The 26,348-nt window shown below is 36.9% G+C and overlaps 2 protein-coding genes across 2 annotated transcripts in view; one reads left to right on the top strand and one right to left on the bottom strand.

The window, feature by feature from the left end:
• prss12 (serine protease 12) overlaps nt 1-18,678 on the bottom strand; it is a 30,716-nt gene extending 12,038 nt beyond the window's left edge. The window contains exons 1-9 of the mRNA XM_043237186.1: nt 17,691-18,678; nt 13,947-14,085; nt 11,558-11,736; nt 11,312-11,456; nt 7,972-8,150; nt 7,606-7,747; nt 7,326-7,522; nt 1,713-1,854; nt 179-381 (exon numbers count right to left, since the gene is read on the bottom strand). Coding sequence (XP_043093121.1) covers nt 179-381; nt 1,713-1,854; nt 7,326-7,522; nt 7,606-7,747; nt 7,972-8,150; nt 11,312-11,456; nt 11,558-11,736; nt 13,947-14,085; nt 17,691-18,000 — 1,636 coding nt within the window. The 5' untranslated portion in view covers nt 18,001-18,678. The remainder of the gene's footprint in view (nt 1-178; nt 382-1,712; nt 1,855-7,325; nt 7,523-7,605; nt 7,748-7,971; nt 8,151-11,311; nt 11,457-11,557; nt 11,737-13,946; nt 14,086-17,690) is intronic.
• Nucleotides 18,679-19,296: 618 nt separating this feature from the next.
• On the top strand, nt 19,297-22,999 carry mettl14 (methyltransferase 14, N6-adenosine-methyltransferase subun). The gene is made up of 11 exons (XM_043236389.1): nt 19,297-19,481; nt 19,585-19,673; nt 19,857-19,944; nt 20,034-20,111; nt 20,248-20,335; nt 20,428-20,518; nt 20,719-20,860; nt 20,965-21,057; nt 21,584-21,700; nt 21,812-22,022; nt 22,438-22,999. Exons 1-11 carry the CDS (start codon nt 19,416-19,418, stop codon nt 22,740-22,742), a joined length of 1,368 nt encoding a protein of 455 aa, XP_043092324.1. The 5' UTR covers nt 19,297-19,415; the 3' UTR covers nt 22,743-22,999.
• The last annotated feature ends 3,349 nt before the right edge of the window (nt 23,000-26,348 follow it).

The following is a 26,348-nucleotide window of genomic DNA, read 5'->3' as shown; positions in this document are numbered from 1 at the left end:
GGATATGTTAGACACTGCTCTTTTTCATACAATCAGAGTGAATCCTGCTTTTCTGATACTAATAAACTACTACAATGTTACAACTATGCTTCATCGAAGAGAGGTATTTGGGGTAAATATCCTTTCAATCCTTGTCAGTATCAGATTTGAGAATGCTGTAGAAGAGATAATGTCCCACCTTTGACCTCGGGAGAATCCTTCTGTAACCCATAGTTACAAATAACGCCGGCATCTTCGCTGTGGCGGCAGTTGTGCGTCCCGAACGGTTGCTTGATGCAGTCAATCAGCGAATGTTCTCCACCAGTGCACTTTACATTGTCAGTGTGAATAGGCCCCTCGCCCTCTCCAAAGTACGCCATCACACGAGCTTTAGCCAGCCCGCTGCAAAACGATCACAGTAACAGATACATTTTAATACAGTTAGTATTTTTCAAAACAGGTTGTTATTGCTTATTTAAAACAAAACCTAAAATTGTTCAAATGGTTTTGAATAAAATGTTTTTTTTTCATGTATTGAAATAAATCTAAAATAAAATGTAACCAAAAACACCTACAAATTAAAATAAAAACTAAAAATAAAAGTAAAATAATAAATATTGCACAGACAATACTAAAATTACTCAGTTTTTGTATAAAAAATAAACTTAAACAAAACTAATTAATTATTAATTGGTTCGCCAATCACATTTTTAAACACTTTCTCAGTCTAAAGCGTGAATGATATTGTATCTGCTCGAATGCTTAACAATAAGAGATCTGTGTAGGCTCTGGGTGTATTTACTCAAGAGGAACATATATTGTGACACACACAGACACACACACAGAATAAAAAACATAACACACACACAAAGTGTCGCCCACTCCAGCAGAGAGAAGTGAGCTCATCAGATATGAGCATCAGTTACAGTGTCATAACCTGACCTTTGACCTCCCTCAGGAGGCGTGCGTGAGGGAAGGTGCTGATCATATTAGTGCGTGTAAATCCGACAGTCTTCTCAGTTTTGTAACCCGAACTCAAGAATAACATATATGCATGATTCACAACTGAACTTATAAGATCTTAAATCACTTCCAAACAAAATACGAAACTACTCACGAAATAGACCAGAACCTATTACTAAATAAATCTGTTGTGAAATAATTGTCTATTGTGAAGGAGGTGAAATCTCTTTCTTTCCCTGTTCCCCTGGGTGTATTCTCCTCAAACACAAGGCAGCGCAAGGTTTTACATTCTTTATCAAAATGCTTTAGTCATTAAGATTTAGGACATTAGTCAATTTTTTTTATAAAACAATGCTAACAATGCCTAAAAACACTTAGATACAGTACCATTACATACATGCCACCAGTGCCTAGAATCATGGTTTTGACTGATCTTATGAGGTCTAATATACGAGGATAGGTTTGCTAGGGTCTGAGCTGATTTTATATGTTATAGTGCGGGGCCTGAAATGGTCTAATATGGTCTTTGTGAGGTTTTAATAGCTTTCCTGTCTTCATCTGACAATAAAACCTTCAAACCTAAACTATTTCACACTTTCAAACCAGGTTTTGTCAATCCGAGATCATAGCTTGTCATCAAACCAAAAAGTCTGTTTGCTGCTTTAAGTATGGATGCATAAAATGTAACATTTTACATTTACATTTAATTATTCTACAAGGTATTGCATGACATGACTCAGCACAGATGGCTATTCAGTTGTTGATGTCACCTGTAACCCAGCTGTCTGCACACCACCTCTGCATCCCGATCCGTCCATCCATCATCACAAACCGTCCCCCACTGGCCAGCCACCAGGATCTCCACGCGTCCCTCTCTCTCATTCTCTCCACCCACCAGTCTCACAGGCATACCTGATAAAAAGGTAAAACAAAATACATGAATACGCACATGCTGCATTTTGCTATTATCTGCAGGTGGATCTGGTTGGCTTTAGGTTTAAAGTAAAGGTTTCACCGCTAATGCAATAGATATAAGCATTATATATTATGTGTAATATTTAAAAGGGATAGTTAGAAAAATTACCCATATAAATCACCAAAAAGTGGCAATTTTGTCATTTACTTATGCTTCACAAAGGAAAATAGTTTGAAGAATGTTGGAATGTTTGACTTTCATAATATGAGAAAAAATACTATGGAAGTCAATGTAACGGTTACCAACATTCTTCAAAATGGTTTCTTTTGTGAAAAAAAATTTCAGATGTGGAACAATTTTACTTTTTAATTTTAATAAATCTCCTTTAAGATGACAAATGAGACTTGAATAAAATTGTTAAAAGCCTATATTACACAACTCAATTTGGAACTAAAATTGTGCATTATACTTACAAGATTTACAGTAACTTTTTAAGAGGGTGCAAATCATCCAAAACCTATGGAACTGTTGTGCCCATGATGAAGATGAATAACCTGGGGCTGCTCAAAGAATGCTAAATCAATGACAAGTGTACTGTGAGCGACTCTGGATAATAAAATCTCTACTGAATAACAAATATCCAATGGACAGACGTGATTCCTATTGTATGAGTAACACATCTCTAGTTCAGAGAGTTCACATCAACTCGTTCCAAACCTGCATTATATTCTATCTTCTGTGAAACACAAAAGAAGACAATCTAAAGAAGTTCTCTTTAACGTCCATCCAATGTTGATGTTTTTTGGGCTGAACTATCACTTTAACCCACTATCCGAAATACATTGAAACAATAGAGGAAATGAGGGAGGCCATAGAAGGACAACTTACATCCATGTGTGTGAGCGTGAGTTTGTGCTCGTGCACACGTAACACAGTAAGAGGCATAAAAAAACACTTGGTGCTGGAAGGACAGTTTTAGGTTTCCAGTCATGGAACACCTGCCTCCACTTACACATAACACAGACACACAAACGCAATCAATCACCAGCTACAGACCCGTCAGCAATATCAGCGACACTCTCTGTGCAAGAAAAAAAACCACACGTTTGCAGCCAAAATGACTATATAGCCAAGTTTGTGCATAAAACTGATAGTTCTGATTCTAAAATCTGATTGGAGTAATTTATGCATAGTCACGACTGTACACTAGCTGAAACTTGAACGAATGTGCCAAGTTGCATTACTGCATGACAACCATACACAGCCTACAGGTTTGGATTATTTTGCAAGTTTTACATGTTTGATTATTATTACTACCACCTGAGTCAGTTTACAGTAACTTAGTGCATGGCTCCTCATGGCTTACTGCTCTGCTACGTATGTTAACAAAACATACAGCTTTATGAACATCTGCAATACTAATCATTCCTAAAGCTTGAAGTTCATTTCTCACTGTCATGTCTCACTTGTCAGCAGTTACTTAAGGACTTTTTTATTTAATAAAATTGACTTCATAAAGCCTTCAGCACCAGCGGCACACAAATACACTCACATGTGATAACCATCCGCGCTGAAATGTTTTTTCAGATGGTCTCTACTCTTCATCAGCTCTGTCGATGAAAAACACTCCAAAAATCACACTCAGAACAGTTTTATTTATTTGGACATGTTTCTACTGAGTGAGAACCTGAGTGTTTGTGTATATATATTGGCCATCTTTCGTTCTTATGCACTGCCATTCAAAGATTTGAGGTCAGCAAGATATTTTAATGAATAAAAGTCACTTATGCTCACCACGGTTTAATTTATTATATGAACAATGCTCTAAAAGTTATATTATAAAATAAAACATCAGATTTTTGTTTGATATATTATAAAATTAATCTCTGTGATAGCCAGGCTGAATTTTCAGCAACCAAACTCAGATATAAAGAGGCAGAGATATAGAGTAATCATCCATTAAAATTAAGTTAATGGAGTCGCTATAACAGCATAACTGACAGATTACTTCCTGTTAATCACATCGAATATCTCTGTGCTGCTTTAGGAGGAAATCTGTTGATTTCTGCAGAATGCATTTAAGCATGATCAAATAAGTTAAATGGAGCTGAGAGTATTACTAACTGAAATGAATGACTTTGTGAAGGATTGGTTTTCCGCTCCAATGGAAATCTGAGTTTTGTGGGCACAGGCCCTTATGGATTCCATGTGGCTCACAGGCAAGTAGGAAATACATTTAAGCTCATTCAGTGAAAAGGAAACATTAGTTAAGCTCTGAGAGTTTCCCATAGAGCTACACGCACCACATTTTCATAAAACCATCAGCTTGACAGAGGAAGTCCAGTAGGTGTGTGTGTGCATGTAAGATAAATTCAGGAAGCAAATCAGGAGGAAACACTTAGGGTAGTACTAAAAACGGTAATACAAAACATACTGTTCCCAGAAGGTAGCTAAATCTCACAAAACTTCATTTGGAGACATCCAGGTATGTACTCTATAGGAAAATAGGATTCAGAAAAAGAAAAAAAACAGTATTAGACATTAGTCTATTGCATACAGCCATTTAGATTTAGATTTCTGTGTGTGTCCATATAAAAGAATACTGCAATGTGTTTGATGAGAATGATAAAAACTGGAGATTTCTTTAATGTTTAGTTAAAAATTGAGTTCATCTTTATACACACAAAAACACCCTCATCTGAATCCCCTTAAGTAAGATCTGCTCTATAGTGAAGTCTCTTTAAAGCACCGGCTACTCTGTCCAAAGACAATAAAGTTAAATCAGCTAGAAAGTGCAGGAAAAATAGCTGCAGCAAGACATTTACACACAAACAGTAGTATAGTGTATGTATGTGTGAGTGTGCAACTGACACACTCCAGCGCTGTCACTCATTCTGTTCCTCACACTCTGACCTGCTGCCTATCAAGATCTATTACACACACACACACACACACACACATACATAAATCTTCTACATTTTACAAAAGGGTTCTAAGGGTTCTAAGATTGTGGGGAACAGTGGAAAATAAAGGTAGCAAAATGTGTACTGTATTCTTAACAAATGTGTAATAACAAGTAGGATATTTAATTCTCAGTGAAGCATGTGAAGTGTAAAAATGGTCTTGCAGTATAAAAGCATCTATGCAATCTTTTGCGGTCTATTATTTTGAAAACAGCACAACAAAATTGACTACTAAAAAGTGTCTTTGTTTTACTGACATTAAAATTCATGTTCTTGTGTTTGAAATGTACTCATTTCTTTTTTTACTCAAAGTAAACTTTATTTTAAAATAAATATAATTAAAATTACATATTAAGTATTAAATAAAAAACAATACCATTGCTTTATTGTACTAATTACCATTGTCATTTCATTTAGTTTAAATGAATTAAATTAAGTTTTCAACCTAGACTGAGGTAGAGCTGCAGTATAATCCTGTCATCTGAATGTGTAGGAGTGTTTTCCGTATGTACGTTTAACTGAGTGTCTGTCTGGATCCGGTAAAATCATCAGCTCTTTATGAAGCTCAGCAGGAGTCAGCCATGATAAGTCTAGTGGCAGCTGTACTTGTTAAACGTCTGACTTCATGCCCTCTGGCCATTAGCAGAACTTGTTCAGTCTGACTTCAGGCAGCTGATATACGATGCTAAATCAAAGTCCTATTAAGATATCGGATCTATCTTTCTACCAAAGGTCTGTTAGATAATAGCATTTAGATTTTGCATACATATATATTTAGTAGTATGTGTAATGTAATGTTTGATCCGCCGGTTTTTATGTGTGTGTAAATGGGTGTACATACACCATCCCTTGTATGACATGGTCTACAGGTGTAGAGGGATCAGCACAGCAACCCCATTATAGTCAGCATAACTATAATAGAAGTTCTCATATAAAAGTATATTACCTCTAATATCAGAACCATATGGAGAGCACATAAGAGTATTTTTGTATTCTACAAAATGGATGTCCTTTTTGTGCCTAATTAGTTTAAACAGCACAGTAGTTAACATTATTTAAAATGATTTATTATTAAAATGATCATATACTGTTAAATTCTTAATAGAATTTATAGAATGCAATCTTAATACTGTTCAATTTAATAGCAGTATATGAACATTAACATATAAAAATACACAATAACCCACAATAATTAAGATTAATTAATTGGTAATGTGAAGAAATGCATCAGAAAACATATGGCAACAAAGCTGGACAAAAGCTAGTGTATAATTTTAGAAACTCATATTTTAATAGTGTATTTTGTAATAATAGTGATTATTTATTTCTTGACTGACAACCCTTATCAATAGAAATGTTATTGTTAAATATAACCGATGATACCCATTGAAGATTTTAATAGCATCGCATTAAACATTATGCGCACAATAACTATACACTAAAAAACATTTCCAGTGTTTTGGGGACTAAAAAGCATATTTTTGAAAAAGGGTTTCAAAGTGCAAGTTTTTGAAAATGTTATGTTAAACATTATCGTTTCCATGTACTCAATCCAATTCGGGAATCTTGGAAAACGGTGACGTCATGCCATGTGTAGTATGTGTTAGTTATGTAGACATGCCCAGAGTTGATTTTAAAGCCAAGCGCGAACAAACATACACAACAATGGCGGAGTACATGATATTTTAGCTGCTCAAGAGTTTGCTAACACTTCTTCAGCAAAGTGTGGATTTACTTCACCGGTATTGCTAACAACATATACATTATATAATCATCACTTTCCTACAGCACCAACTACGGGTTTCGTAATGGTTTCGGAAAGAAAAATACTATAATGACTGGTATTTCTGCAAGTTTAAGTTTCAAACTTTTAAACTGTATCTGGATTTCACAGGTCAGATTTAAGTCTCTTGGGAAAAGAGAATGTATAACGTATACGTTCACACTTGGCATCTTTCTTCTGTTTTACGTTAGAATCCTATGGAGTAAACCATGTTTTCAAAAAAGTCATCAGCGTTTTTAAAAAGCCATCGCCATCGAGTGTCTTTTCGAGTTGAAGAATATGAAACTTTTTTTCAGAAACACCTGACGTCAAGCAGCCTTTTGGCAGTTGACCGATGACCAAACATGTAGTGAGATCTGTCGTTTCCATAACAACAATGCAATGGAGCAGCTGCGGATAGATAACCTGATCGTACTGGTCTCGGTGCACAAGGAACGTTGTTGTGAATCGACATTTTCTTCCCCATTAACTTCAAAAGCCAACTTTTTATGCTTTCTTGACATTTCTGCAGCACACTGCGCTAGGCTACTGTTGCAGCTGTTGCTATAGCTACAAAAAACGCTCTTGGCTGCTTTTTTGTAACAGACGCTGGCAGCGTTGTTTTTTTTTAGAAAAATAAACTCTTGTCAACGTTTTCTTGTCCGAATAGATGGCAAGTGTAAACACAGCCTAAGGCAGTTTTTGTGTGTGTGTGTGTGTGTGTGTGTGTCAGAGGTCTTACTAGTGGGCACTCCGTGTCTAGAGCGCTGGGGGTTGCACACAATGGCTACGTCTTGGTTGTGAGTGCAGTCATGTTTGAACCAGTCCCTCCGGCTGCAGTGTGTGACTGTGGGCTCTTTTCCTGTACACCTTACATCATCCAGGAGAATGGGACCCGGTGACACCCCGAACCGCCCTGCAGACACACTCTCCCCTGAACTGAATCAACACAACACAATTAGCAGCACAGCAGTCAATAATAAAGACACTGTAATCAAAAAATACATATTAAAACATAATACCTGAAGCCCAGCTGCCTGCAAACTACTTGTGTGTTGGTCTGTGTCCATCCATCATCACACACGGTCCCCCACTGACCTCTATAATGAACCTCTAGTCTCCCCTCATAACTCTTCACACCCCCATCCAGACGCACTGCACCATCTGACGGAGAGAGAGAGGATCTCTTTACACCTGCTTTTATCATCAACCTCAAGTGAAACTATATATGTAAAACAAGTTCTGCAAAAATGAGTTTTAAAGAAATTAAGTTTAAAATGAAGTGTATGTGTTGTGCCATCAAAACATCTTGCAAGTTTTTGTGCAAAAAGAGCAATTAATATAAATATATACCCGTGTGTGTTATCCATACTTGTATATATGTGTACCTGTAAGTGGGATGCAAGACACTCCAGCATCCTCTGTGTGGTCACAGTTGTGCTCCCCCCAGGCGGTTTTTGGACACTGCTCTATGGAAAGCTCATTTCCTGTGCAGCTCACCTCATCCAACAGCACTCGCCCTGAGCCTGCACCGAAATGTGCTCCCACCCAAGCCTTAGCAATGCCCCTGTACGCATAGATCAGAAAAAATAAACCAAACAGTACTTTAATGGAAAATTTTAAAGTGCCAAAGGACTCAAAGCATGTGAAACAATCAATTTGTTGATAAAGATTAAAGCTGGCGTCCCACAACCTGTTTTCTGGCTGATTTGCAGTCATTCATCTACATAGTCATTAGAAAATCAAGGGGGGTTGTTTGTGTTGTGTATCTCGCAGCAGGTGGCCGCAGCCATTCAGCTTCCTGATAAATTATGTTTGATATTAGGATTCAGATTAGCTTCTTCCCACACTAAGGAACTTATAACTTTCCTTGTAAAAAAAAAAAAGTGCAAAAAGTTATTGTACTGAATGTACATTTGTAGTGTACTTTAAACTGTAAAAGTATTTAGCAAAAACTGTATTTGTAGAAATAACATACAAATTATAAAAAGGAAATATAAATTTGAAGTAATGTTATGAATGAAAGAAAAACCATCTTAAAGAAACACATTTAAGTACACTTAAATTGCACTTTCCAATAATATTTCATTATGTTCTTACAAATCTTTTGTTGTGCTTTAAATAAGTACATTTAATTTGATGTCTTGAAATCAAAATATACTAATAAATTTTTTTTATCAAATTTGATCATTTTTAACATTATTTCATATATGTATATAATTCTTGTACATGTATTACATTATATATATACTTAAATACATGACATACAGCATTTCAAATTTTATTCATATTTCAATGACAACTTAAGTAAATATGAAATTACATCTAAATATAAGTGGATCAAAAATAGTTTCAGCTAATTGTATTTAATCACAAATTTTCATTTTATTGCAGTTAACATGAAATCAAATGCCCAGAAACATTGCATCAATTCATCCTTAAGTATATTATTTCCATAATAAACCCTCACATGTACTTGATCTCAACAGTATGACGGGACAATCAATTTACGCTACAGCTACAGCAGGACATGGATATATGTTACAGCCCTAAAGGATAAAATTACTCGTTGATTCAATCTATTACAATTGTCTAAGTTAACATGATACCTCTTTTTCAACTCACATTTATTTGCAGGAAAAACGGGCTGCATAATATGAAATAAAAGTGAAAAGTAAAAACAGACTGTAGATACAACACTCACGTCCAAAATCAAATGAATTCAAGTACACTAGTGGACCGCATGTGCTATAAGATTATACGTTTTTAAATTCTTTCTGTGATTAATAGGCAGTCAAGCACAAAGTTCAGCAGTCAATAATCAGTGAAATTTGAGAGGCAAATGAAGTGGAACTGCAGTCTCCAACATATGCACGAATCCCTGCGCTTTACTCCACAGGAGTTTTTTCCGCTCAGTAGAGAGCCCTTCACATGAGTGATTATTATACAAACTCACACACACCTGCAAAGCTCACTTTTGGGCACCGTTTGTTACGCCAGGCAGTATAATATAGTTGAAATGCTTGAAACAATCAACCTGATTCACATCTTGATCTTTCCATTCCCTCTTTCCGCTCCTCTGTAATTCCTTTCCTCCCTCTAAATCACCCTTTACGCCTCTTTGCCCTCTCATTCTGTCTTCCTTTGGCTCTCATCCTCTCATTATCTCCATTTTCTGTCTGTCTCTCACACTCTCACTTTCTTACTGAGAACACTTTGGCTTTGTGTGTCAGGAACCTCCCAAGAAAATATTTCACATTTTTATGCAGAGAAGACACTCTACCCCTCTCTTTCCCTCTCTCCATCTAACACTCCTACCTCCTCTCTATCTTCCTTCTATTTTCACACATCTTGGTTATAAGAACGCCCTGGAGTTCCTCTAAATAGACAGCTTGTTCCCAAGAAACCAGGTCAAGCCTCTGTGGCTTTGTTTTGTAATTTTTGTAGGGCTGTCAATTAATTAATCAACAATGAATAAAAAAATAATCCATTCATTTAGAACGATTAAATATAAAAATAAAATATGCATATAAAAATATTGATAATAAATATTAAATAAATACAAATATGTTTTATGTAATTAATGTAAATAATCGGATTAAAAACAATCCAAACCATATGTAGTCTGAAAAACATTTAGATCATAATGGACAGAACAATACTGTAATGTACCACTTGATTTAAGATTTATCAGATATATACTAGACTAAATTATTTACTGTGATACTTACTACCTGAATGGATCAGATTTAATTACAAAACAACTGGATGAGATTTGAACATTTTAACTACATTACAATACATTTTAACTCAAAACCTTTACAAATAACAAAATATACACAAATATATGCTAGTACAGATATATATTTATTTGTTTATAATTGTAATTTATTGGCTCAAATGATCACAACATCATGCGATTCATCTGATTAAAAATTGAACCCAGTCCAAACCGCATGCATATGTTCAGTGTGCTCCAGTCAAACAGTCAGATCAGATTTCAAGTATTTTTTAACATATGGGGCATAACATGAATGTAATGGCATACACAAAGCTCAGTAGTGTCTACAGCTGTGTCTGAATTCATTTATTCTCACGTGACATTCGCTATGAGTTGAATGACAAAGAAGCATATACACGAATGCTGTGTCGTCTAATGCATCTCATGCTTTCAGTATCACTATAAGATGAAGTTTATTATATTTTATCTATATTTTAAAATCGATCTGATTTCATGACTGCAAACCAACTGAATGCGGACCGTGACAAGTGAACAAATCCTGACAAATTCAGCTCATTTGTGAACATGGACCACAAAACCACAAAAAGTCGCTGGGGTATATTTGCAGCAAGAACCAAAAATACATTGTATGGGTGAAAATGATAGATTTTTCTTTTATGCCAAAAATGTTTAGGATGTTAAGCAAAGATCATGTTCCTTGAAGATATTTAGTACATCATAAATATATCAGAAACTAATTTGTTGATTAGTAATATGCTTTGCTAAGAACTTCATTTAGACAACTTTAAAGGCGATTTTCTCAGTATTTAGATTTTTTGTTATTACAGATATTCAAATAGTTGTATCTCGGCCAAATATTGTCCTATCGTAACAAACCATACATCAATGGAAAGCTATTTTTATGTAACATTTTCAGTTGATGTAAATTTACATTATGACTGGTTTTGTGGTCCAGGGTCACATTTACATTTGTGTGTGTGTCTTACCCCAACCCCAGCTGCCTGCAGACCACCTCAGCGTCATTATCATCCCACTGGTCATCACACACTGTGCCCCACTGTCCCGCATGATACACCTCTACTCTGCCCTCATAAGCTGATGGCCCACCAGAGAGACGCACTGGGACAAACACTGAAGCCACACACACACACACACACACATCAAGTTACTTTCTCTTAACTTGAGAGTATATTTGTTATTATGTGCATTTATGACCGTGAGCATGTACATACCCTCCACTGGCGTGCAAGACACGGCAGCCGCCTGGCGGTTAACACACACTCCCCCGTTCCAGACGGTGCGATTGCACTGCAGTAAGTCCTCTTCCTGTCCATCACAGCCCACAGTCTGCCAGTGAACTACAGACACCACCAGACGTGACAGAGGACTCGCACGTGCACGCGCTCTATAGCTGAGACAGAAAAGGACAATGGCATGATTATTCTTTCATTTGCTTTCTTTACCAGTCTTTTCTCAGCTATGCATTCATTTATTTTTTACGGTGTTCCAACTACTCATGTACCTTTGTCAAAGACAGTAAACGGTAGATCAAATGTTCTGAAACCTACAGCCATTAAATTGTTATATAACAGATTTAAACTAGTGCTGTCAAAATGTAAAAAAAAAATGCTGTATTTATTTGGTGCTTATGCATACCTGTGCTGAAAATATTCTGTATTAATATGTGCATCGTAACACCCCTAATATATATATAGATAATTACTATGATGTCCTAAAATGGTGTTGGGGACAAAAAATGTGTAATAAATCAAACTGGCAAAACAATTAAATGTGCCTTTATCCCAAAAAACATAATTTGCTGCCTATGAGATTAATGTGTACGGCTTCTGCCACATGGATTGAGTGCAGACCAAAACAGCATGGGAACCACTGTGGTAGACATAAGACATAAATCAAAGTCGGTGAAGTCTATCTGTCTGCTTAGCCTTTAAATAATTCATGTCTATTCATCTATCAAAGTTAAGAGACCCAATGAATTATTCATAAATAACAAATGGGTTCTAAGCTGTCCAGGTCAAACCATGATGTGTATGTGTCCATTTGTGTTTTAATGGTAAAATAATACTTTTTGTCAGACGGTTGTGTCATGTGATCTACGAGACCCTGCCGTCACCTCTCTCTGAGCACGCTCAGTAATGATCTCAGAGGAACGCTCTCAGATGCGTGTGAGTGTGATGGACACAAACCACATGGGTGTGTTCATGACAAAGATTAAAACTCTCCGGAGAAATCAGCAATCTTTTAAAACACCCAGACACACATTTACTGCTGGACTACTCGCTGAGCATATGCCACATTTTAAAGGTGAAAAATTGACCTCTGACCTCTGGCCCACTAGGGTCAAATACCAAAGGATTCCATGCACAACCTTACAAAGGTTGTTTTGTGGTTAGGTAATAAACAAAAGGGCAGCATATGGTCATCAGAACACAGTAACTAGCCCAGTAGTGATGGGAATGACAACGTGGCTTTAAAAACTGAATATGACACTAGTAATATATTTGAAATGTCTGCACATCCTACTCATAGAAGACAGACATATGGATGCTATATTTTTCAGTAGTGCATGGACTGTGCAGGTTGCATTTAAGTGTTGGGAAAAATAAAGTAACACTCTTTCTTTGTTCTTATTCTGTATACTGTCTACTGTTTTTAATGTGAAACCATATGAATCATACTAGTAACACCAGTATATAAGACATTTTTGACATATGAACTCATGCCATTGCATGTTTAAATCAGAAACTGGCCATTTAGTATTTGATATTTTATATTTTTTTAACTAAAAGAATTCGGAATGGCATTAGAGAGAGAGTAAATTAGTGTAGGTTTTTAATTAAACTATGAATTAAAAAAAAATTGTCAAACTAATCATTTAACTTTTGACAGTCCTGCTAAATTTCTCAAGAAGGAGATAATAAAAAATAAATACAAGAGCTGCATGTTTCAGAGTAGCAACTATATTCCATTTCGTACTCTACAGGCTTGCAGATTCACAATTAATGCAAATAGATTGTTTATGATCTACTTCAAGATTTTTATATTGCAATATGTTGTAGATGCTTTTTTTGTAGTGCATATTTTATCTCCATTGTCTTTTTGAATCAGCACTCAGAAATTGTAAAGTGCACACATTTCAAAATAAAAGTCACATTGTGTTTTGGTCTTGTCTATAATTAAAAGTCCTTTGTTGTTCGTTTAAAGAAGACTTTAAATAATGACATAATTAGTAAGTACAATTTAAACAGAAAAGTTAAAAACATAGTGTAGTTATATTCTTAGAAATCTAATTATTGAATGCCTTCATTAAGTAAACACATTTTTCAACTTATGGGCACAAATGCTCCTCCTCACGCAAAAAGTAAGCATCAAGCCCAGCACTGTGGGTGATAATACTCAGAACTGTAAGGTCAAGTCCAAAGCATTGCATTATGAGACATTCTGCACATGTGCTCTGTGGTATACTGGTACACTGCAAATATTTAGCAAATGTAGTAAGTCATCAAAATATTGCACACAGTATACATAACCACAGAAACAGTACAAGTGCTATGACGGTATGTTGTGCATACTGTACGTATATGCGTGTATGTGTATTACCCCTGTCCCAGCTGTCGACACACCACTGCGGCATCTCGGTCATCCCAGCCGTTACTGCAGATGGTTCCCCACACACCATTCAGATACACTTCTACTGTACCATCCAGCTTGGACCTGCCTCCCTGCAGCCGCAAAGAACCTGCAAAAACGCACACAAAGCTATTGAGTTAAACTCGAGAAGGATGTTGACCTTCCCTGCTCGGGCAAGTGATAAAATGTAAATGTTCTGCAAACATTTGGTTCCGCTGGTCTCCGTAATTTTGATAAATGTGCACATTACAAATATTCCCACAGTTACGCAGCAAGAAAACATAAATCCGTGACTTGCTTTATGTGATGACAGAGGAATGCTTTAACCTCCACATGAGTTCTCGTCAGTTCTATAATAAATGTGAGTGTTTGTGTAAATGTGTGTGATGCTTCAAATCACTGCCAGCTATAATGTATATCATGGAAACAATGTAAGCTATTGAGTACAAGCAGTACCATCTGGTCGGGGATGAGAAAAATCATTACTTTGCTATTAAAAGTCTAACTGGACATAATATTCATAGATTTTCAGTATAAAAGTTGTGGCTATTTCAGTTCAAGTGATAGACTCTTATCAAATTACATTAAACTTGAGCAAAACAGTGCAATAATTTATACTTTTAATGTAACATCTAGCAAAGTAAGAGTTACCCAAAACACTACATAAAATGGGACACGTAAAATAGAATGATGTAAACTTACATTGATAAGACTTTGAGATTGTTTTCAAAATGTGGCCACAACGGTATTAATACAGACGTGGACAAAATTGTTGGTACCCTTTGGTCAATGAAAGAAAAAGTCACAATGGTCACAGAAATAACTGTTATCTGACAAAAGTAATAATAAATAAAAATTCTATAAATGTTAACCAATGAAAGTCAGACATTGTTTTTCAACCATGCTTCAACAGAATTATTTAAAAAAATAAACTCACGAAACAGGCATGGACAAAAATGATGGTACCCCTAGAAAACACTGAAAATAATGTGACCAAAGGGACATGTTAATTCAAGGTGTGTCCACTAATTAGCATCACAGGTGTCTACAACCTTGTAATCAGCCATTGGGCCTATATATATGGCTCCAGGTAATCACTGTGTTGTTTGGTGATATGGTGTGTACCACACTCGACATGGACCAGAGGAAGCAAAGGAAAGAGTTGTCTCAAGAGATCAGAAAGAAAATTATAGACAAGCATGTTAAAGGTAAAGGCTATAAGACCATCTCCAAGCAACTAGATGTTCCTGTGACTACAGTTGCACATATTATTCAGAAGTTTAAGATCCATGGGACTGTAGCCAACCTCCTGGACGTGGCCGCAGGAGGAAAATTGATGACAAATCTAAGAGACGGATAATCCGAATGGTAACAAAGAGCCTAGAAAGACTTCTAAAGAGATTCAAGGTGAACTTCATGCTCAAGGAACATCAGTGTCAGATCGCACCATCCGTCGTTGTTTGAGCCAAAGTGGACTACATGGGAGACGACCAAGGAGGACACCATTGTTGAAAACGAATCATAAAAAGCAAGACTGGAATATGCCAAACTACATGTTGACAAGCCACAAAGCTTCTGGGAGAATGTTCTGTGGACAGATGAGACAAAAATCGAAGTTTTTGCCAAGGCACATCAGCTGTATGTTCACAGACGAAAAAATGAAGCATATCAAGAAAAGAACACTGTCCCTACTGTGAAACATGGAGGAGGCTCTGTTATGTTCTGGGGCTGCTTTGCTGCGTCTGGCACAGGATGTCTTGAATCTGTGCAGGGTACAATGAAATCTCAAGACTATCAAGGAATTCTAGAGAGAAATGTACTAGCCAGTGTCAGAAAGCTTGGTCTCAGTCGCAGGTCATGGGTCTTGCAACAGGACAATGACCCAAAACACACCGCTAAAAACACCCAAGAATGGCTAAGAGGAAAAAATTGGACTATTGTAAAGTGGCCTTCTATGAGCCCTGACCTCAATCCTATTGAGCATCTTTGGAAGGAGCTGAAACATGCAGTCTGGAAAAGGCACCCTTCAAACCGGACACAACTGGAGCAGTTTGCTCATGAGGAGTGGGCCAAAATACCTGCTGAGAGGTGCAGAAGTCTCATTGACAGTTACAGGAAGCGTTTGATTGCAGTGATTGCCTCAAAAGGTTGCGCAACAAAATATTAAGTTAGGGGTACCATCATTTTTGTCCAGGTCTGTTTCATGAGTTTATTTTTTTAATAATTCTGTTGAAGCATGGTTGAAAAACAATGTCTGACTTTCATTGGTTAACATTTATAGAATTTTATTTATTATTACTTTTGTCAGATTAAAGTTATTTCTGTGACCATTGTGAGTTTTTCTTTCATTGACCAAAGGGTACCAACAATTTTGTCCACGTCTGTATATATCCACTTGCTACTGGAACAGATGTCTGTGTGTGAAAGCGCTTTTCATCCATTAAGTGTTTACAGTATGTGCGGCCCAGCTGCTGCATTCAGAGCGGTTCTAAATCACACGGTGCACGCATGATGGCAGCACATGTTCTTCAAACATTTCAGCGCTTCAAAACATTCACAGAATGTTTAGAAATTGATAGGCGGCTGATGTGCTGGAAAATAAACTAATAAAATACTCAAATATTTAAATAAACTCATCCGGTTCCCATTTGATACACATTAAGACGCTCATCAAAGGTCAACGTGCGAAGAGCTTTTTAACTAACATAATAGGAAAGGCTGTAAACAAACGACAAAAATAACAAATACAGAAAGATTATGGAGAAACCATCTTATTCAAGTTTTCTTTCCATGGCCGATATTAGACCCCGTTGGTTACATCATCAGACTATTTGTGTCTGTGTTTAAATTTCCAAGGGACATCATTAAAAAAATAGTTTAATGAAAATTCTGTGATAAATCAGAGACCATGAGGATGCACCTTCCTGACCTTGATATGAACCTTGGTAACCACAGCTCTTGATTATAGGTACAATACAGTTCATTGTTTGCGTGGGGGACAGTTAAATTTGCACATTTGAAAATTGTTTGTGCACGTTGGGGCATGTTGTCACAAAGGGCAGCATGTGTTCCATACACTTTTTTTCTAAGAAAACATTTTTGTAGCCTAGATTCTATACAGAGGCTTTTAAAACAAACTTAACTTACCTTATTCAGAGGTATGGCACATGCCCATGTCTCTAGTATAATACATGCATCTCAAAACTACAATTTCAAACACTGAGTGATTGCCAAATTGCATCGCACTGGCTTGCTCGTCACAGCTCCGACCGTCTCGCGCGCCAGAAATAACCCAGCAAGAGAGCGAGCGCTCGTGCGCAATTAAGAACTCCTAAAGAGCCAACGTCGCCGCCGAAATGATTACAAATGACAAAACCTGCTGTTTATCTTGAAGCCCGTGATTAAACGACCTCTCGCGCCGGACGAGAGCGCTGGCTTTGTTCTCAGTATAGGTAGGCTACCTGGGGCGCGCATACCTTTCCCACGCGTGGACGCTTTTAGTTTGAACACGTCTTAGCTTGCACGCGTGCCCTGCACTGTTTTTGACCTGCCTAACGTTTCATTCTGAATCATACGTTTAGCAGACTATTTAAGATTAAAAGCAACTCGTAAAAATCTTAAACAACTCAGGCTCTCGGAGGTAATTATTTTGCGGTCTTCCCTCGCGCATGTTAATATAAACGGCAAAATCAGAAACTTTTATCTGATAAATACCTTGCTTGCAGTCGCAGTACCCCCAGTCTATGCGTCCCCGGCTGTTTGGGAAGAAGCACCAGGGCCGAATTCTTCCGTCCGGGTTCCGGCAAAAACTATGCTCCCCGAGCCCTTTGCCCAGATAGCGCTCTGTAACACCCGGCACATCGCTCCAGTTCATGCATTTCACGCCTGATTCGGTGGAGTCTATGGATCCCTCGTAAAACCCCGCTTTCCCTTTGCTTTGAACGCAGTCGGTGAACAGAGACCCGTCACTGAACGCGATGAGCAGCGAGCAGACGGCGAAGAGAAATCGACATCTCGCATCCATCACGATCAACCTGTCACTGTCACCGTAACCTAAAAAACGATAGCAGTTCCTCTCCAGTTGCTTTATGTGGAGACATGGTCCTTGGGTTGTCTCATATCTTGTCTTTGGCTGTTATCGGAGCAGCTCAGACGCGGATCAATAAAAGAGAAAGCGAGGAAGACCGGGCTTTAATGACTCATGCATATTGATGATTGAGTCACCGGAGATTTGAAGTCTTTCGAAAGAAGGTCAAAATCAGTATATGATGTCTCAAGTCAAATTGTCAAGGTGCAGAATAACCAAAGTAATTGATAATAAACAAATAAACGGTTGAAAAGCACTTCCAGTAAACTAGTCTCTACATCAGACAGGCTTCTGTGGGACGGTCCGGGATCAAATGCACGCGCAGAACCTCTCACAAAAACCTGCACTTGTGTGCCGGCATTGTTTCAGTAAGACTCTGCTCACTGCTTTTGGTCTCTCCGGGGCTCTGCTGTGAAATCTTCTGTTCACGGATTTAGGGATAATGAGCAACAGTCGAAACAAGGTTCGTGTCTGCCCTCTTGTGTCGGTAAAATATAACCAAGAGTCACCGCTCTGGGCTACTTGAGTCTTTCTGTGAAGGCTTAATAATAAAAGTATACACTTCTTACTATGAGATAAGGTTAGCCCACTTCTACATTCTGGTTAGATATTGTTGGTTATCAGTAAAAATGGAAACAATTCCACCATTTGTCTTTAAATGGGATTTAAATTCTCTTTTTCGGATGTTGTCAACTTTTATTTATTGTTGGGTAAATATTCATACATGCGAATGGAAAAAAAAACAATCTTTTTACTCTGTTGAATTTGTGAGAAATATTTCAGAGCTTTAAGTAGCCTACTTAAAAATAAATGAATAGAAAGTCTGAAATATTTTTCATATTTGTAATTATAATGTATTTTTGTACTTCTGTTTATTTCTGCTCCTTGTTGTTGCTGTTAGCGTTAGAATTATTATTTTTGTTAAACTGTTTGCATATAGTGGATGTTCCTTGTTGGATATTCTCTGTCTTGTGTACAGTTTGAAATATAAAATAATTACACACTTCCGTTCAAATTTAAGGCTACTATTTACTGTATTTGTAATAGCCAAAAAATGCAGACTTGTTGAGCATAAAAGACCCTTTTAAAAACGTGACCCCCCCCCCCAACGTGTAAATAAATAATAATAACATTCTAAAAACTAAATATAAAACTTATTTACATTATGTTTTATAACAAAAAATAAAGTATTATCAACCGTGTACTGACGTCATCAGACGCGTCTAGCAGCACGATGACGTCAAATCCGTGCGACGGCACCTCACGTTGAGGTTTTCAATGAATTCCTGGTGCGCTATTGTTTTCACCTAATATTTGTGTAAGGAACTACTTCCCTGTAAAACATCATCGACATGAACAGCCGGTTGCAAGAAATACGCGAGAGACAGAAGCTCAGGAGGCAGCTTCTTGCACAACAGGTGAAAAACTTTTCAGCTCCCCGTATAAAGCCAGTGTTAGCGAACATAATACTAGCGAGCTTTGAATGAAGCGCTTCACGAAGGTGCTGTTTTGTTCTTGCAGCTCGGCGCAGACAGTCCCGACAGCATCGGCGCTGTTCTCAACAGTAAAGATGAACAAAAAGAGATCGAAGAGACCAGAGAGACGTGCAGGTAGAAAACATGTTTGTACGATAAGAACTGAGACTTGAATTGAGAATTGAGACTTTTGTCCATCGAAATGAGCAAGACTGTAATGATAGGGCAACATTTGCACTAAACAGATTAAAAATGAATAACGGTGACAGTAATAATCGACTCAAAGTTATACTCTCGTGTGTCTTGTGTTTTCCGCAGAGCATCGTTTGACACATCTGTTCCTGGTGCTAAAAGAAAGTGTCTCATTGATGGTGAAGACTCAGAGGAGGATGTGGAGGAGCAGAAGGCCAGAGAGCATCATTTAGATTTGTGTTTAGATTAGATCAGGTCAAGGCTGTAGATAACTGATCTGGGATCTGCTGTATGGTGTTACAGGAAGACGTTGAGCCCCAGCAGCAGGAGGAGAGTGGACCGTATGAAGAGGTGTACAAAGACTCCAGCACCTTCCTAAAGGTAGAATCAAAAACATGTTCTACATGAACAAAAAAAAAAAACCATGCAAAATTGTAGGTTGATGATTGTTATTGAAATAACAAATATGAAGTTATTACAAGCTGTTTTTGAGATAATGTTACTTTTTGTTTCACAGGGCACTCAGAGTTTAAATCCTCACAATGATTACTGCCAACACTTTGTGGACACAGGTCATAGACCGCAGAACTTTATCAGAGATGGAGGTAAATGGTCCAGTCTCTTTTCTATTTCTTGTTCCTTTTCTTCCTTCTCACGCCTAGCTGTGAGACTGCATTAACTCTCTGTTGTGCTTTAGGTCTGGCTGACAGATTTGAGGAGTACCCAAAACAAAGAGAGCTCATTCGACTGAAGGATGAGCTCATCGCTGCCACCAACACCCCACCCATGTAAGAAGACCTCCTGTCAGACCATGAGAAAAAGAGCAGATGTCTGCAGATGCATAACACCTACCTGATATACTTTATTCTTAGTAACGACGTATTTCATTTTTGATAGGAGTGCAATTCAATATGGTGGCTAGGCTCTGCTGTTTGTCTAATTTGCATGTGTTCATGAATGTATACATTTTTGTTTGTCTTTGTGTCAGGTATCTGCAGGCCGATCCAGACACGTTTGATCTGAGAGAACTGAAGTGTAAGTTTGATGTGATTCTGATAGAGCCTCCACTGGAGGAGTATTACAGAGAGTCGGGCATCATTGCCAACGAGCGCTTCTGGACCTGGGACGATGTGAGTTATTGCAAATATCTCTCAAAATGTGCAATGGAAAACAATTTTTCAGTTGATTTCATAGATCACATGACTTTTTTTTGTTTTATCCGTTTCTGATGTAGATCATGAAGTTGAACATAGAGGAAATCTCATCTATTCGCTCTTTTGTATTCCTGTGGTGTGGTTCAGGAGAAGGCCTTGATCTCGGCCGAATGGTATAAATCTCACAATGTGGCATATTACTGTTTGTTGTGTGTATCACCTGCCCTAATCATAATCTTAGAGGGTAGTTCATCTTAAAATCTAAATGAGCTGTTATTTTATTTACCCTCTGGCCATCCAAGAAATAGATGATGTTTTTCTTCAGTACAACAGGAAAGAAGATTCTTAACCGAAACCTTTTTTTTAGCCAAAAAGCATATAAGGCAACACAAAATGAATACCTGTGGCTCCTGACGTGATATTTATGTCTTATGAAGTGAAATGATTGGGATGTGCAAGAAACTGAACATTTTTTAAAAATCACATTATGATCTGTAATCCTCAAAATATATCTGATACGCTGTGATCTCAAGAAAGTATTTAATATGAGTTCTGTTTTCATGTGAAGTAATATTCAGTACGTTTTGATTTGAATGCCACATAATAATGTAAATGACATACATTTACTGCCTAACAAAAATGCTGCATACAGTCATTTTTATATCGGTCTCAGAAACATCTTTCGATCTTTTCTCTCAGTGTCTGAGAAAGTGGGGCTTCAGGCGATGTGAAGACATTTGTTGGATCAAGACCAACAAAAACAATCCTGGCAAGACTAAAACGCTGGACCCTAAGGCAGTGTTCCAGAGAACTAAGGTAAGAGACACTGTCTTAACTGGTTGGAGTAATAAGCAAGCCGTAACAATATGTTGCTGCTTATTAATAACCATTTTTTTCTGACATCTCTCTTTGTGTGTGTGCATTCAGGAGCACTGTTTAATGGGTATCAAAGGCACAGTTAGACGCAGCACAGATGGAGATTTCATTCACGCTAATGTGGATATAGACCTGATCATTACAGAGGAGCCGGAGATGGGCAACATTGAGAAGCCAGTGGAGATTTTCCACATCATTGAACATTTCTGCTTGGGCCGTCGACGACTGCACCTGTTTGGCAGGGACAGCACTATCAGGCCAGGTTACGTATTGGCTTGTTTTTAAAAGAAGTCTCTTGTGTTTTCAAAGGCTGCATTTTATTTGATTAAAATGCATTGAAACAGTAATTTTGTAAAATCTTAATTTCACAATCAATAATTCATATTAATGAATAATACATTACAATAATAATGTTTTCTAACTATTTAAGTCTAATTACTGTAATGATTTTTTTGGCAGCCATTAGAGGAGTTTTTAGCGTAACATTATCCTTCAGAATTTAATATGCTGTGTTTTTTTTTGTAATAGGATTTTTTTGTAGAAGAGTAGATGTCTTTACTGGGACTTTTTTTGATCTGTGCTAAATAAAAATACAAAATTCTTTCAAAAAGTTAACATGTTTATTTTTTGAATGGCATTTATGGTTACTCTGATCTAACATTATGCATTTATTTCAGGTTGGCTGACTGTGGGCCCCACGCTGACCAATAGCAACTTTAATGTAGAAGCTTACGCCGCCCACTTCAGTGAACCCAACTCTTACTTGTCTGGTTGTACTGAAGAAATCGAGAGACTCCGTCCCAAATCCCCCCCTCCTAAATCCATGGCGGAGAGAGGTGGGGGTGCGCCACGTGGAGGACGAGGTGGTCCTGCTGTGGGAAGAGGAGATCGGGGTCGGGAGAGAAATCGTCCAAACTTCCGTGGAGATCGAGGTGGATTCAGAGGCCGTGGAGGCCCACATCGTGGATTCCCTCCCCGGTGATGCTGCACAACATGGCGACTTTGAGACTGAAAGCAGGAAACGTGATGTGTCTGTTAGTTTCGTACCCGTTGTTGCTCTCAGTAGGAATCATTAGTTTTGTTAGTTTAAGAGCGGGAACACTTTTTTGGGCCATACAGACTTAAATCTGAATTACTTGTTGCAATGCAAAACAATTACGAGTCACATGCGAAATATTTGTAAAAATTTTAATCACTCAATTTAACCTTGTTTTTTTATATAAATATTTGTAATAATTATTTTGATGTGTGTGTGTATTTTAACATTTGCACTTTTTTTGAGGACTTGTCCTTCTGCCACATGCACACTTCCTGTATGTCCTGTGGAGGGCAGTAAGGTTAAGTTTGATGATTGGTGTCAAAAGAGCTTATTAATTCTGTCAGCAGTGACATGCAAAGTTACCGGTTTGCTGTAAATAAAGCCAACCTACTTGATGTTTCCTGTTAAACAGGTGGTTAGTTTGTGGTAAATAGCATCATTAGAAAACTAGCATATAATTCTTAAATATAGTCGCTTTAACGTTAGACCACTTTGTCAATAAATGAAGAGCATTAACCTCAGAAGCAAGTTGAGAACGGTGGCTTACTTTTTTGATGAGACAGGGTTCCCACTGGATATTCAAAGCTACACTGTAAAAATTATTTGTTAGTCAAGTCGTCTTGTTGCATTCACTTAAGTTTAGCAAACATTAGGTGTTATGTTCACTTATATGTAGCTGTTGAAATAACTTGTTAATAAATTGAGTCCGTGTATTATCAATTAATAAGCATTTACATTTTTTAGTTAAATCAACTAAAAAACATTGATAAGCTTCATTTTTCATAATCATGAACTAAGTTCAGTTACCGTAAAATAGTAATTTATCCTCAACATCATGACTTCATCCTTTAAGGTAACCAATAAGTAATCAAAAAGTTGCAGTGCTTCCTGGGTGCCACCCGTCAAATCTTATCCATGACAGCATGAATACATTATGAGCTGAATTGTCTTGTATTTATTCTTACTATTTTCTTTTATTTTTGGGCTGCTATAATGAACAATAACATAATTCAGAGCTGAATTGCTAAATGAGTTCAGTGATTCAGATCAAATTTTGTAGAGAGACACTGCGAGTTAACAGCACATGATTTTACATGCTTTAAAATTACTTTCAAATCTCACTAAAGTAAGATCATACCTTCACAAACAGCAACAGCAGAATATTGTTATGCATTTATTTTGGGGTTTTTGATAACACTTTATTTAAGGGTCTCTTAACTAGTCGCTTATTAGCATGCATATTATTATAATATTAGCCATTTATTAGAAGCAATTAAACATGTAATTGCCTTATTTTACATCCCTAATCCTACCCAATATTTAAACTTAACTACCTCAGTGATTATTAATAAGCAGCAAACTAGGATTTTATTTAGGGAAAAGTCCTAATTAATATTGAATGTGTTCCCTATTCTAAAGTGTTACACAGTTCATTAACTAGTCATGCAATAACCAGTTATCTAAGATTTAGTGGTGTTTTCTGGTCTGGTATTACATTACACACAGCGTGGGATTTTCCAGTTTGCATTAATGTAACAGCATCATCTAGGGCAAAAGAAAAATGGGTCAGTTTCATGTTCTGATGTAATTAGCTCATGAATATCAAGTACATGTTTGCCATAACTGTTGTTACAGTGTGCATTAGAAGATTTAAATTAGCTTTTGTATTCAGCAGTCATAATGCAATTTGTTCTTGAGTTTTTTTCTTGTTTAAACTTAGTGTTCTATTTTGTATCATACCATTTTTGGCAGAGATGAGAGAGACATCAAATCATGTTACTTATTAGAAAGAGAAGCTTTTTTACTCAACCTTTGGATTATATGTAGGTAATAAAGTATCAGAGACTGTGTGATGGCTTCTCCTGTCTTGTTCCAGTAATAACGTGGCAACACGATACGCCTCTGAAATCATAAAACCAAATAGTAACATATTGGAAAGCTTTAGGCTACAGATTTTCTATATAAATAAATAACTAAATAATAAAAAAAACTATAATAAAAAACTAAAAACCAAAATATGTCACAAACCTGACTGTTCTAAAATATAGGACACCAGTATTTCAGAAGTATTTCACACTTTTATTTCCTATGCTCTTTTAAAAGATTGATTTAAAAATGTAAGAACTTTTTTCCAAGGCATTGTTAGATTCCAATGTTTCCTTTCATAGCTAGCTACATTTTCATTAAGCCATTTTTTGCCATTATGATTATGAGTTTATGATTAAAATTATCTCAAAAAAGTCTAAATGATTTTACAATGTAAAAAATGGCTTTAAATTATGGCTCAAAATGAAGGTGATAATTACAAATATTGTGTATATTTCATTTATAAAGTTGTGCTTCAGTGTTATATAGAAAATAACGAGAACCTTTCACTCATGAAACCAAAAGATATGTTTTCTTCATTTCTTTCTTCTTTCTTTTTATTTTTTGAGGAAACTTCAGCAGTTCTGAGGTTTGAATTGAGCATGCTTCTCAGTAAATATTAAAGTTAGGTGCTACTGTGTTTTGTATAAAGGGAAACATCTAATAATGTTTAATGTCTAAAGAGGTTATGTTGATATTTTATGGTGGTCTTTATCATTGTGCAGAAGAGTAGAGCTTATGGTTATGAATAACTGCATGTAGTGTTATTATGCCTTGTTGTTATGCCTTGTTTGAGCAATGGCTTTGTTAATGCTAACGCAGTAACATGTTTTTTTTCCTACTTTTGCAGTCTGGCTGTATAGTCTTTGTATAGCCTTGCTCAAAATCACAAAATGTAATAAATGAGCACATGGCTGCACTTTTGAAACAGTCCACAATAAAGTGGTGAATTGGTAAGTAATCTGAAAAGATCTGCCCACTGAGGCATTGACATGTGGGTTAATGAGGGAAAAAAAGAAGCTGTGTATTTCTTCACATTACTAATTCAGCACACAGACACACACGGAAGTGTATACACACCCCACACATATTATTAATTAGGCAGTCTCTCAAATTTCAGTGTGTTCCACTAATCTGGAGTTAAAGCAACAAAGGATTACTTTCAAAGAGATTGGCAGATCTCATCACTAATTAAAAGTCAACTGATGACAGTATAGACCAATCAGGTGATGTCTGTGTGGGACTTAATTAGACTCAGCAGCTGATTGGCTGTCAAAGTTTAGACTAAAACCATCATCAATTTTCTGAAGTTTCTGGAAGCTTCTGACCTAGAAAACCTGTTGAGTTTGTTTGGGTGCTAATGTGGAGTAACAGAGGAAAACTGGGCTTAGTTCGGATCTGAGCCCAAAGCAATGCATCATTTAACACGATGAATGCAAACGTCAGGCTAATTGTGTCTCTCATCGGAGCCGACGTGTGTCAGGCATGAGAGGGTTTCAAATGAGCAGAAATTAAGCGTTACTCCGGAGTCTGTTTACTCTTAAAGTCCGTGGCCTGTTCTTTAACTAAACTCTACTGAATTACACCTCCTCAGTTTTGTAAAGAAGTGGGTAAGAAACACAGCTAACACACTGACAAATGAACATATATGACACTACATGTGTTGTTTTTTTAACATCTCTT

Source organism: Puntigrus tetrazona, chromosome 1 (genome assembly GCF_018831695.1).
Source record: "Puntigrus tetrazona isolate hp1 chromosome 1, ASM1883169v1, whole genome shotgun sequence".
Classification (NCBI taxonomy): domain Eukaryota; kingdom Metazoa; phylum Chordata; class Actinopteri; order Cypriniformes; family Cyprinidae; genus Puntigrus; species Puntigrus tetrazona.
Note: the sequence above shows the minus strand (reverse complement) of the source record. Positions and strands in the feature narration are given on the sequence as shown.

Coding starts and splice junctions, on each gene's coding strand:
- mettl14 (XM_043236389.1), top strand. CDS start 19,416: ATGAACAGCCGGTTGCAAGAAATACGCGAGAGACAGAAGCTCAGGAGG. Junction 19,945..20,033: donor AGGATGTGGAGGAGCAGAAG/GCCAGAGAGCAT, acceptor ATGGTGTTACAG/GAAGACGTTGAGCCCCAGCA. Junction 20,861..20,964: donor GCTTCTGGACCTGGGACGAT/GTGAGTTATTGC, acceptor TTTCTGATGTAG/ATCATGAAGTTGAACATAGA.